The sequence below is a fragment of the Typopeltis vanoorti genome, chromosome 4, assembly GCF_054136105.1.
Source record: "Typopeltis vanoorti isolate ZY-2024b chromosome 4, IOZ_Tvanoo_1.0, whole genome shotgun sequence".
Taxonomy (NCBI): Eukaryota; Metazoa; Arthropoda; class Arachnida; order Uropygi; family Thelyphonidae; genus Typopeltis; species Typopeltis vanoorti.
The window spans coordinates 152,130,451-152,144,166 of record NC_143552.1 but is presented as its reverse complement, the minus strand read 5'-3'; the positions used below and the strand labels follow the sequence as shown (position 1 = coordinate 152,144,166).

At 37.8% G+C, this 13,716-nt stretch overlaps 1 protein-coding gene across 1 annotated transcript in view; it reads right to left on the bottom strand.

The window, feature by feature from the left end:
- Positions 1 to 13,716, bottom strand: part of LOC150107761 (tetratricopeptide repeat protein 36 homolog) — a 62,292-nt gene that overhangs the window by 19,129 nt on the left and 29,447 nt on the right. Inside the window, exon 2 of the mRNA XM_090391519.1 lies at positions 11,948 to 12,136. Within this exon, the coding sequence (XP_090247645.1) occupies positions 11,948 to 12,136 (189 nt within the window). The remainder of the gene's footprint in view (positions 1 to 11,947; positions 12,137 to 13,716) is intronic.

The following is a 13,716-nucleotide window of genomic DNA, read 5'->3' as shown; positions in this document are numbered from 1 at the left end:
GGAGACGATTGATGCATTAGAAGTAAGTGAATGTATTTACAATACTAAGTGCTCTGGATATCGGCAAGGCAGTGGGACTGGATGAAAATTTTCCACAAGTCTTAAGGGAATTCCCTAAAGAAATAACAGCCCTCTTGACTTGGCTGTTTAATGAAAGCTTGTAATAACTAGAAAAGTCCCTGGGCACTGGAAGCAGGATAAGACAGTGCTACTGCATACGGGTGGTGGGAGAATGGAGGCATTAAACTATAGACCAATTTGCATTACTTCTGTGGTTGTTAAGATATTGGAAAAATTGGTAAGAGCTTGGATACAAACTTCAGCAAATGAGAAGAATATTATCTGTGAAAGTTGAAAACCTTGAGTTTCCAGGAGAACTCGGGATCTTGTCAAAGAAAGGTTCAGAGAACTTTCCTCTAGTCGGCTACTAGAACCGAGCTTAGGTCTGTCTTTAGACACCCTAGCATGTGGAAGCACACACACACACACACACACACACACACACACACACACACACACCACTTCCACTGAGCTACATGACAATTCAGTTTAATAAATCCTTTCTTTTAGTGTTACACGGTGATCAGCATTCATTTCAGTAAAATTATGGAGACTACAACTGTGATAGAAATAATTACTTTAATTTCCTGATGTTTCAACATTCATATTAAAGTCATCATCTGGAGTATACACATATATATACAAAGACAATACTACATTTCAAATTATTTTATATTACATTTGAAATGTAATATAGCTTGTCTTTGTATATATATATATAAATATATGTGTATACTCCAGATGTGACCTTAATATGAAGGTCAAAATGTTGGGAAATTAAAGTAATTATTCCTAACACGGTTGTAGTCTCCATAATTTTACTGAATTGAACACTTTAATAAATGACTTACAGTATGGTTTAGTGCATAGAAGCACAGTACATCAATGACTCATATTATATTATTACCCCCCCCCATACACACACACACACAATCTAGGTATTATTAAATGTGTATAGTAGCATTTATATTTTCATTATTTGTTTCAGTTTTTAGAGCACTAAAGCTATTACTGCTGACGATGATTTGAACATCTAAAAAATCCTTCAGAAGAAAAACAGGTAACATTTCTTTTTGATTTTTAGACTGGGATTGGAGAAACACGATTGTGATATAATGAATTTTTAATAAATGATCTATGTCTAAGGGAAAATTACTTAACTTATCATCATATCACGACTTTGGCAACAAACCTCCTTAAATATTACTCAATCTCAAAGATCAGTAGTAGCAATATTACTAAGTAACTAACCTGGAATCCTAGATCATTATTTAAGAATTACTGTTCGGTTATGCTAGACACTGACTAGAGGAATTTTTTCTAAGATTTTCTTTGACCATTTCCTAAGTTAGTTGATCATGGACAAGGAGTATAATAAATTTATTTAGTTTAATCCTTTATCCAAGTGTGAGCAAACAAAGTTTGTGCCTGAAAGTATCTTCAGGACTGGGGTAAGGTGGTAAAACACCAGGGAAACTCCTTGCAAAGGTGGAGCAAGATATCATCACTCCTATCTCAGTATCTCCCATAATGCAAAACACATCTCCTTGTGGAGATGTCTAACGTTATGCATTAAGGGAAAGACCACTACCCAGACTAGTTTAGACCTTGGAAAAACGTTTATTAGGATTATATTGATCAAGTGTATATAATAAACAGCTAAATTATACCAACTAGTTTCACCAACTAAGTCTGTTGGCATCTTCAGGGTACATAACTGATGTAAGGCACTAAAAAGTAAAAAACTGTTACAAACTAAAATCAACCGATTCCAAAATATTAAACAAAGAACAGACCGCGTACAATACATTCATAGAGCGTGGATGATATCACTTGTTGTTATTTAGGAACGTTCTATAGTTGGCACTATAATTCAGTTCTGGCGAGTTGAAGGATCTGATAAGGGTCTTCCAGATCACGGGCAAGATTAGTCCTTGGTTCCTGTTAAGGTTTGGTGTACAGCAGGTAACTGTTGTGGCCTCCTTAAAAATTCGGGAGCGGAAGTCTGCCTCCATGTAAGGAATTGTGCTTCTTTCCCACTCTATGGTATGGTTTGTTCTTGAGAAATGAAAAGCTAACCCCGATTTTTCTTCTCTGTTATTATTGACGTCGCCTATGTGTTCATTTTGCCTAATTTCAAGGCTCCTTGAAGTTTGGTCGATGTAATTCAAGTTGCACTAGCATGGTATGTTCTAAACTCCAGCATATTTGGAGAAAGGATGGCTATCTTTTGGAGATCTTAAGAATTGTCTAATCGTTTCTGTGAGTTTAAAGGCCACTCTTATTTTATGTGGTCTAAGGAGTCTAGCAATCTTATTGGAAACTGTCCCTAAGTATGGAATGACGATGGTAGAAATATAACGTACATCATCTTGTTGTCTTTGTCGGGGTTCAGAGAAAAGTATCTTGTATACGAGTCTTCGAGGAAATCCATTCATGGTAAGGTTGGTAGATATCAAGGATAGTGCTTCCTGGAGGTCTTGTTGATCTGTTGTAAGGAGAGAGGCATGGTTCTTCAACATGTGTACAATACTGTTTCTGAGAAATGTGGTGTGAGGAAGTGAAATGTAAATAACGTCCTGTATTGGTAGGTTTGCGGTAAACTGAGAGGTTGATACCACCATTCGGAAGCTTCTTAATTAAAGTGTCCAGAAATGATAATTGGTTATCTTCTTCAAGTTCTAGAGTGAATTTGATTGTGTGGTGTAGACAGTTGATTTTCTTAAGAAAGTCGAACAGGTCCTTTTTTGTGTGGTTCCAAACGATAAAGATATCATCCATGTATCTCCACCATACTGTGGGTTTAGGGTCTGTTTGAGATAAGATTTTACTTTTAAAAGCCTCCATAAAGAGATCAGCACAAGATGGAGAGAGGGGGGGGGCTACCCATTGCAAGGCCAGTCAATTGCTGTTATATGGTTTTATTCCATAAGAAAAGGTTTGATGTTAAACAATGACAGAACAGAGAAGTAATGTCTTGTGGGAGCAAACTTCCTAAAATGTTGATGACTTCCTCCACAGGGATGTTAGTGAATAGAGATGTAACATCCAGGCTGGCAAGTAAATCCGCATTGGAGATAGAGATGTTGTTCAGTTTCTCAACGAAATGTTGTGAATTTCATATATAAGTGTCCAAATTATGGATATGAGGTTTGAGGAGGCCTGCCAGGTGTTTAGATAACAGATAAGTTGGCGAACTGATTCCATCCACAATCGGGCGTAGTGGTATTCCATTTTTGTGTACCTTAGCAGCGCCATATAGTCTTGGTGTTAGTGGATGCATGGATTTCAATCTTCGTTTTAAGTCTATAGACCAGTTCTCCATATGACATATTAAATCGTTGGTATCATTGTGGTTCTTTAGTGTTGGGTCTGTGACTAGGACACGGTAGGTTGATGTATCCGACAATAAGCTGTTAATCTTATCTTCATAATCACTGGTGATTAAAATCACTGTTGCATTTCCCTTATCTGCCTTCAATATGATAATGTCTTTCTTTTTCTTCAAACTGTACAATGTTCTTTTTTCCAGAGTAGTGATGTTTTTGTTAGGAGTTCTGGAAGATGAGAGGATGATACTACTTTTTAATCTAATATCATTAGCTATGGGTTCCGGTAACGACGAGATTGCCTCTTCTATATTACAAATGATATCCACTTCAGGGACATTATGAGGTGTTATCGCAAAATTGAACCCTTTTTTAAGTATATTGATCTCTGGTTTTGTTAATACATGATCCGATAAATTAAAAATAACTTTGTTGTCTGGTAGAAAAGGATTTGACTTAAAACGTTTTGTATAAAGATCGTTAAATTTTTGAAAGTAAAATCTTAACTCAAACAGACCCTAAACCCACAGTATGGTGGAGATACGTGGATGATATCTTTATCGTTTGGAACCACACAAAAAAGGACCTGTTTGACTTTCTTAAGAAAATCAACTCTCTACACCACACAATCAAATTCACTCTAGAACGTGAAGAAGATAACCAATTATCATTTCTGGACACTTTAATTAAGAAGCTTCCGAATGGTGGTATCAACCTCTTAGTTTACCGCAAACCTAACAATACAGGACGTTATTTACATTTCACTTCCTGCCACCACATTTCTCAGAAACTTAGTATTGTACACATGTTGAAGAACCGTGCCTCTCTGCTTACAACAGATCAACAAGACCTCCAGGAAGAACTATCCTTGATATCTACCAACCTTACCATGAATGGATTTCCTCGAAGACTCGTCCACAAGATACTTTTCTCTGAACCCCGACAAAGACAACAAGATGATGTACGTTATATTTCTACCATCGTCATTCCATACTTAGGGACAGTTTCCAATAAGATTGCTAGACTCCTTAGACCACATAAAATAAGAGTGGCCTTTAAACCCACAGAAACGATTAGACAATTCTTAAGATCTCCAAAAGATAGCCATCCTTTCTCCAAATATGCTGGAGTTTATAACATACCATGCTAGTGCAGCTTGAATTACATCGGCCAAACTTCAAGGAGCCTTGAAATTAGGCAAAAAGAACACATAGGCGACGTCAATAATAACAGAGAAGAAAAATCAGGGTTAGCTTTTCATTTCTCAAGAACGAACCATACCATAGAGTGGGAAAGAAGCACAATTCCTTACATGGAGGCAGACTTCCGCTCCCGAATTTTTAAGGAGGCCACAACAGTTGCCCGCTGTACACAAAAACCTTAACAGGAACCAAGGACTAATCTTGCCCGTGATCTGGAAGACCTTTATCAGATCCTTCAACTCGCCAGAACTGAATTATAGTGCCAACTATAGAACGTTCCTAAATAACAACAAGTGATACCATCCATGCTCTACGAATGTATTGTACGCGGTCTGTTCTTTGTTTAATATTTTGGAATCAGTTGATTTTAGTTTGTAACAGTTTTTTACTTTTTAGTGCCTTACATCAGTTATGTACCCTGAAGATGCCAACAGACTTAGTTGGTGAAACTAGTTGGTATAACTTAGCTGTTTATTATATACACTTGATCAATATAATCCCAATAAAAGTTTTTCCAGAGCTTTTTGGTCAAGAAAATTAAACGTTTTTTTAACAGTTTTGAACCTTTATTGAGGTCTCTTCAGTGGGAGCCAGGCCTAAGTGGAGATACCAGCCAGAAGCATTAGCAAGGTCATCTCTACCTATAGGAGTTGCCAAATGGTGTGCCACCTTTTTAATAAATTACTCTGGATTTAGAGAAGGATGTTGAAAGTTTATTTTTCAGTTGGTTAGAATATAATAAATTTATTTAGTTTTATCCTTTATCCAAGTGTGAGCAAACAAAGTTTGCACCTGAAAGTATCTTCAGGACTGGGGTAAGGTGGTACAAAGGTGGAGCAAGCTATCATCACTCCTATCTTAGTATCTCCCATAATGCAAAACACATCTCCTTGCGGATATGTCTAATGTTATGCATTAAGGGAAGGGCCACTACCCAGACTAGTTTCGACCTTTATTGAGGTAGGTCTCCTCAGTGGGAGCCAGGCCCAAGTGGAGATACCAGCCAGAAGCATTAGCAAGGTTATCTTTACCTATAGGAGTTGCCAAATGGTGTGCCATCTTTTTAATAAGTTAGTCTGGATTTAGAGAAAGATGTTGAAAGTTTATTTTTCACTTGTTTAGAATGTAATAAATTTATGTAGTTTAATCCTTTATCCAAGTGTGAGCAAACAAAGTTTGTGCCTGAAAGTATCTTCAGGACTGGGGTAAGGTGGTATTGAGATAGGAGTGATGATAGCTTGCTGCACCTTTGCAAGGAGTTGCCTTGGTGTTGTACCACCTTACCCTAGTCCTGAAGATACTTTCAGGTGCAAACTTTGTTTGCTCACACTTGGATAAAGGATTAAATTAAATAAATTTATTATATTTTAACCAAGTGAAAAATAAACTTCAACATCTTTCTCTAAATCCAGAGTAATTTATTACAAAGGTGGCACACCATTTGGCAACTCCTATAGGTAGAGATGACCTTGCTAATGCTTCTGGCTAGTATCTCCACATGCGTCTGGCTCCCACTGAAGAGACCTCAATAAAGGTCGAAACTAGTCTGGATAGTGGCCCTTCCCTTAATGCATAACATTAGACATATCCGCAAGGAGATGTGTTTTGCATTACGGGAGATACTGCGATAGGAGTGATGATAGCTTGCTCCACCTTAGCAAGGAGTCGCCCTGGTGTTGTACCACCTTATACCAGTCCTGAAGATACTTTCAGGTGCAAACTTTGTTTGCTCACACTTGGATAAAGGATTAAACTAAATAAATTTATTATATTCTAACCAAGTGAAAAATAAACTTTCAACATGGACAAGGAGGTTTTTTCTTCCAGGAACTTGGGTTTTTCGTCCCATGAACTCCAGAAAATTGACCATAGAATGCACACTACTTCAGACAATAAATATATTGTGTTAGGGTGGAGGACCACGAGATGGTGGCACTTGTTAGTCATCTCTTCGCTAGATGTCACTTAAAATTAGTGATGGTCTTGGACCAGCTATCTCTGATTGACTACCAGTGGAGATTGAACTGTCCATGCAGTCTCCAAAAGCTAGATAACACTAAAATACCCTTTTCTACTCCCTATAAGGGAATAAAAGGAGTTTGCAAATTGTTTATTTGGTTCTGCCTGGTATAATTATATTACTGTTGATTGGTATGTGGAATATCCACCTTGTAGCTCCCTGTTTGAAATGGACGAAAGTCTAGATTCCTTCAGAAATATTTGACAGGATTGATTACATTTTTAAAGTCTGTAACTAAAACTTTTTTTATCTCACAATAGAACTTTGAGGCATACACACACACACAGCCCTAAAAATGTAGACATTCAACAGATCACAAAAATTGTGATCCATTGTGTGTTCAAAATAAAGCCTTTTGGCTCTTTGGTTAATTACTAAAGAAAGACCCAAAAGGCTTCACTGTGGTGATGTAAAATTACATAGGCAGAGTGGATATTAAATCCAACATTATTTCAAGGCTGAGTGTTTGTAGAAACCATGCAAGTTTCATAAGTTGACCTGAGAGTTTACGAGAAAACAATTCTCAGCATCCTCCAGTTGCCTTAGCTTGAATTATTTAAAAGACATAGGCACTGCCCAAGCATCCATATATTCACCTTTTATTAGTCCACTTGATAAAGCTTTAACTGGCCTGACAGCTGCTTCAAACTGGTTGGTTCTCTTCAGACACCACTATATGAGTAAAGCGTCTGCTCCAAAATAAGTCTCTTAAGTTGACCTGAGAGCATACGAGAAAACAATCCTCAGCATCCTCGAGTTGCCTTAGCTTGGACTACTTAAAAGACATGGATGCTGCCCAAGCGTCCATATATTCGCCTTGTATTAGTCCATTTAAATAAAAGGTTTAACTGGCCCAACAGCTGTTTTGAACTGGTTCTTCAGAGACCACTATATAAGTAAAGGGTCTGCTCCAAAAACTAGACAATCCCCCAGATTACTCTTAACTCAATGAGTGACTTGAAGGATCATTTAACTGGTTGTACTCAGTGACAGGCTCACCCTACCAGTAAGCAGAACTGCTCATATTCCATGAAAAGCATTCATCAACATGGTCTCGATAGAGGCCACACCAGAAAACACCAACCCTGAATTCTCAAAATGCTCTCCCAATGCAGAAATGTTAAGCAAGCAAAAATTCTCATTTGGTACTAAGGAAATTGAAATGTCATTGAAATATATCTTTCGTAAGTGAACTCTCGGTTAGTGATTAAAACATTTTGATTTCCTTAGTACTGAACAAGAGTTTTTGCTATCTTAAGGTTTCTGCCTGGTCTCTGAAGAGAATCAACCAGTTAGAAACAAATGTCAGAACAGTGAAACCTTTATCAAATGGACTAATAAAAGGTGAATACATGGACTCTTGGGCAGTGCTCATGTCTTTTAAGTAGTCCAACTGAGGTAACTCAGGGATGCCGAGATTTCTTTCTCGCAAACTCTCAGTTCAACTTATGAAACTTTCATAGTTTCTACAAACTTTCGACTTTGAAATAATGTTGGATTTAATGTCCACTCTGACTATGTAATTTCACATCGCCAAAATTAGCCTTTTGGCTGTTTCTTTAGTAATTATTTTTACACACAAATTGAGAGTTCACTTACAAAAATTACTTTTCTGTAACATTCCTATTTCCTTGGTACTGAACGAAAATTTTTGCTCTCTTAAAATTTGGGAGAGCATTTTGTGTATCTGGGGTTGGTGTTTTCTGGTGTGGCCTCCATCGGGGCCATGTCAGTGAATGGTTTTCCACTGGAATATGAGCAATTCTGCTCAGTTATGGAGTGAGCCTGTCACTGAGTAGAACCACCACTGAGTGAAATGATCCTAGTGTCACTCGTTGAGTTAAGAGTGATGTGGAGATGCTTAGGTTTTGGAGAAACTCCCTTTACATAATTAGTGGGAGATCTTTTGAGCATCCAGCGATTGGTGTTTTCTGGGGCGGCCTCTATCGGGGCTGTGTTGGTGAATACCTTTCCCTGGAATATGAGCGGTTCTGCTCAGTGGTAGGATGACCTTGTCACTGAGTACAACCACTACTGAATTAAAAGATATCACTCATTGAGTTTAGAGTGATCTGGGAGATCGCTAGTTTTTGGAGCAGACCCTTTACTTATACAGTGGTCTCCAAAGAGAACCAACTAGTTTCAAAACAGCTGTCAGGCCAGTGAAACCTTTTATTTAAATGGACTAATAAAAGGCGAATATATGGACACTTTGGCAATGCCATGTATTTTAAGTAGTCCAAGCTAATGCAACTCGGGGATACTGAAGATTGTATTCTCGTAAACTCTCAGGTCAACTTACGAAACTTTCATAGTTTCTACAAACATTTGGCTTTGAAATAATGTTGGATTTAATATCCACCCTGCCTATGTAATTGTTACTGGTATTTATAAAACCATGTATTAAGCTGGCCATGTAGCTAGGATGAAAGATGACAGATCAATAATGTCAAAACAAACATTTGTTTTGATATTAAGAGTCTAAATAGCTCATTCAGTATCGACTTAATATCAAAACAGACTCTTAATATCAAAACAAATGTTTGTTTTGATATTAAAAGTCTGAATGGCTCATTTGGTATCGACAATGTCCTTTGGTTGGACATCTCATCTAGTATGTGAAGAACTTTTATAAGAGATTTTCAATTGAAGGTGAGCTGTCCAGTCTCGTAGGGATGCAAGTTCACCTATCCCCAAAACTCAGGTTTCTCATTCCACAAAAACACAAACTGGCTAGATTATATATGCAAGTGACAGACTCCAGAGCAGGTAGAATTAATCACTCTATCATAGTATTAATTAGCTTTCGTGGTCCTTAACTCTAACACAATATTTTTAATGTCTGAAAATAGTATGGGTTCGACGGTCGATTTTGTTGAGCTTACAGTACAAAAAACCTGACTTTCCGGGAGAAAAATAAACCGCTTGCCCATACCAGAGATCGACTAACTCGGAAACTGGTTGTGAAAAGACTTAGAAAATGTTCCTATAGTCAGTGACTGGATTTGAACCGAAGTCCTTCTTCATGTGGTCAAGCATCGTGGAGTGCAAAAGCTACTTCAACTTCAACCCCCCCCCCCCAAAAAAAGAAAAAGGAAATAAACAATAGAAAATTTTTCAAAAATCTTTTCCTAATTAAAATTCATTTTTTTAAATTATGTTGTGTCTTCTATTTCTATACCACTTGTCATGTATTGGCGATCACTGCAGATGCTCAGTCATAGGTCGTATGCAATGCGTAATGTGTATTCGTAAATCGTCTACTCAACTCCTCCCCCCCAAGATTAAATCTTGAGTGCTCAGGCCCCCCCCAATATTAAATCCTGAGTGTGCCACTGCTTCTAATGCCACAAGCATATCCGTTTGTGATTGAACTATGTGATCAACACAAATACGATTTCTGGAAATGTTTTTGGTTTTGGAGATATTAGTGATTACCTTCTATACTTTGTTCTTTAGATCCAAGATCAGTGGTGCATTCAGGATTTAATCTTGGGGGGGGGGGGGGGGGAGAGCACTCAAGATTTAATCTTGGGGAGGGGCACGAGTTGAGTAGATGATTTGAGAATACACACTACGCATTGCATACGAGCTATGATTGAGCATCTGCATTGATCGCCAATACATGATACCTGTGATCTCCTCTGGCCCGGCTCGGTCAAATGAAGTAGCGCCTGAGCATTACTTCATTCACCTTGCGTTCACAGCAGCCAGGATTCCTGAGAGGTATAGAGGCATCTTATGTGACCGCTAATTCATATGTAGCATAGAAATAGAAGACACGACACAACATAAATTTAAAAAAAAAAAAATTTTAATCAGGAAAAGATTTTTGGAAATTTTTCTAGTGTTTTTGTCCTTTTTCTTTTTTTTTGGGGGGGGTAGGGCCCCCGGGTGCGCCAGTGCTCAGGATCATACTGAAAGCACCACTCATCCAGGAATAATGCTTTCTCTCACATCGTTCTCTTCTTCTCTGCAAACAACTTTGAACTTCCTTACTTTAGGAAAGAGTCTGTGTCGCTCAGTGGGAGTGGTGTTTGCACTTCTCGGTGTTAGACCGCCCAACGAACGAGCGTCGTGAGTTCGAACACAGTCCAGACCGATTCCCGAGTTAGTCGATATCTGGCATGGGTAGAGGGTTTTTTCTCCTGGAAACTTGGGTTTTTCGTCCCATAAACTGAAGAAAATCAACCATAGAATCCACACTATTTCAGACATTAAAAATATTGTGTTAGGGATAGGAAGCACGAGATGGCGGCATGTGTCCATCTCTTCACTGCGTGGCACTTATATTAGTGATAGCCTTGATCCAGCTATCTCTGATTGGTTGATAGTGGAGATTAAACTGCCCACTCAGTCTCCAAAAGTAAGAAAGATGGGGGATAAAACGATCTCTACAACTCCCTATAAGGAAATGAAAGGGATTAGCTGAATCCCTTAGCAAATGACAGGATATTAGAAGACACACACACACACACAGTATTGCAAAAAATATTTGGATATCCACATTTTTCTCCAATACAGCATTTCCTTGATCAAGTATATATCACAGCAAAGTATAAAAATTAGGGTTGCATGTTAAATGACTAGTTGCGCACAAACCTGGAAATCTATTTTCCGCAACAGTGCCTACCGCAATATGGCTGAACGAGGGCCCTTATTAAGCCGTGTCATGAGACAGGCTGCCTCTATGCTGCACCCTGTCGACGGTATGCAGCGATGGGCAGTTCAATCTGTACTGTAGCCAATCAGAAATAGCTGGCCCAATATTATCACCAATTTTAAATGGCATACTGGGAAGAGAGGCAGGCAAGTGTCACTTCATCTCGTTTTCTATAACCCTAATGCAATATACTGTTGTCTGAAATGGTGTAGAAGAATTTGATGTCTATGATTGTGTGCGTGTGTCACAGAGACTTGGTGTGTGAATAATAACAGAAATAGGTGAAGCAGAGGATTTTGTATTCCTTATTCAACTGAACTTCAACAAATTCGATATTAGGTTACTAGATTTTCAGCATTGAAATAAACCAATTTTTTTTTATCAGGGTAAATTATTGAAATTCCTTTATTACGTAGCGCATAAGGAAACGAATAATATAAGGAAGGTATATTTTTATACTGTACCATGAAGAGATCTTGGGTTTCAAAGTTCGGTATTCAAATTACAATCCTTTTAACATTCATCTGTCTGAAAGACGAGAAGATTGGATATTCTAATTTTGTTGTGTCTGTAACTTTCTTTGGACAATAAAATTTAGAATAACCGATCTTGGAAAACTGCATAATCAGTTAAATAAATAAACATTAACAGTTTTTCTTAATATATAACTTACCTGATATTTCACCTTTGAGTCTAAGTGCTTGTGCCCTGTTGTTATAACCAGAAGCCCTGTTAGGCGCTATTTGAATGGCTTTTGTAAAAATCTCAATCGATTTGTTTATTTTTCCTTCCTCAGCTGCTTTTACCCCTTCAATCTCCAGTTCTTTCGCTTCTCTCACGATTTCTGTTACTTCTTCATCATCTAGACGTGTTAATTACTTTTATTTAATATAGGTACACACATATGTATCTGTGTGTGTGTGTGTGTGTGTGGAAACCCATAAATTTGTAAACAATTTGGTATATTAGAGTGCGGTTTGAACGAAATTGAATTACAAGGAGGCGGATTTTTTTTTTCTTTCTTTTGGGCAGGAAAAAAATTTTACTTCAAATTTTCACCAATAGAGAGTGCTGAACCACATGCCTCGTTTGTAACATTCATGCAAGTGTGAATCCTATAAAACGCAGGGTGTACCGCTGGCAGCTCGTAATGAATGCATGCGAATTCCCAGTCGTTGGTGTGAACAGAAATGTTTTCGTGAAAAGAAAGGTTTGCTGTGTTGCCGCCTTTGGATAACGCATATTGTTACTGAAGTTCTTTTACATAAGCGGGGAATCGGCAGCGGAAGCTTTACGAAAGTTTCACGAAAAAAAAAAAAAAAAAAAAAAAAAGAAAGGTCGAGATCCTATCACTCTTTCCGGAGTACATTTTCTAATATGACGTTTTGAGGAAATTAGAAGTTTGTCAGTAAAGTTTGGCCGTTTTAGCCCTATCTAACTTTTGGGGGATGACTGGGAAGTTCAATCTCCACTGGTAGCCAAGCAGAGATAGCTAGTCCAAGGCTCCCACTAATTAAGTGGCACGCAATGAAGAGAGACGGCTCAACAAGTGCCGCCATATCGTGATCCCTAACCCTAACACAATATTTTTCATGGCTGAAAACAGTGTGGGTTCGACGACCGATTTTCTTGTGTTTATGGGACGAAAAACCCGAGTTATGGGGAGAAAAAAGCCGCTTGCCCGTGCCGGAGATCGACTAACTCGGGAACCGGTCAAAAAAGGCTTAGAAAAATATGAGCGACAGCTTCAAACTCTATGCCACTGTATCTTTTTTTTTCTCTAGTTATTTCATAGAGACATACTATATTTTTGCCTATTTAAAAAATATAGACTATCATTTATCACATTTTCAGATGACTGTCCTTGTTGTAGAAAGAGACATATATCTACTACATAAAACTGCCACAATGTAAAAACGTTCCTTTTTCAAACCTTATATATAGTATATACAGTGGCGGCTCGTGGCTTGAAATCGTGGGGATGCTGAAACTTTCGAAACACTGTATATAAAATTATACAGTTTGGTATAATTCAAAGTTACTTAAAAATAAAATCCATTATCATAACCGTTATAATGTTCCAAAATAAAAACTATAACAAACTATAAGAATTTAAAGAGACGGAGTAAACACGATAAGCGCTGTGAACACTCTACTACTGGCACAAACTGCATATAAACAACAGTGGAACTGCGCGACAGACAGTGTCGCATTACGTTAATAGCTCGCATCTCACAATGACGTGCATATGCTTGCGCGCGTAGCAATATGACACTGTTGTAAACACAGTGCTGCTACCATCCTTCACCCTCCTAAGTGCTGCAAGATAGATTTTTATTATTTTTATACAAAATAAGAGAATTGTATAGGATTGTTGGTGCTAAAATTAAATATTACAAGCAAATATAAATAAATTAATAAGTATATTTATATATCGAGAAA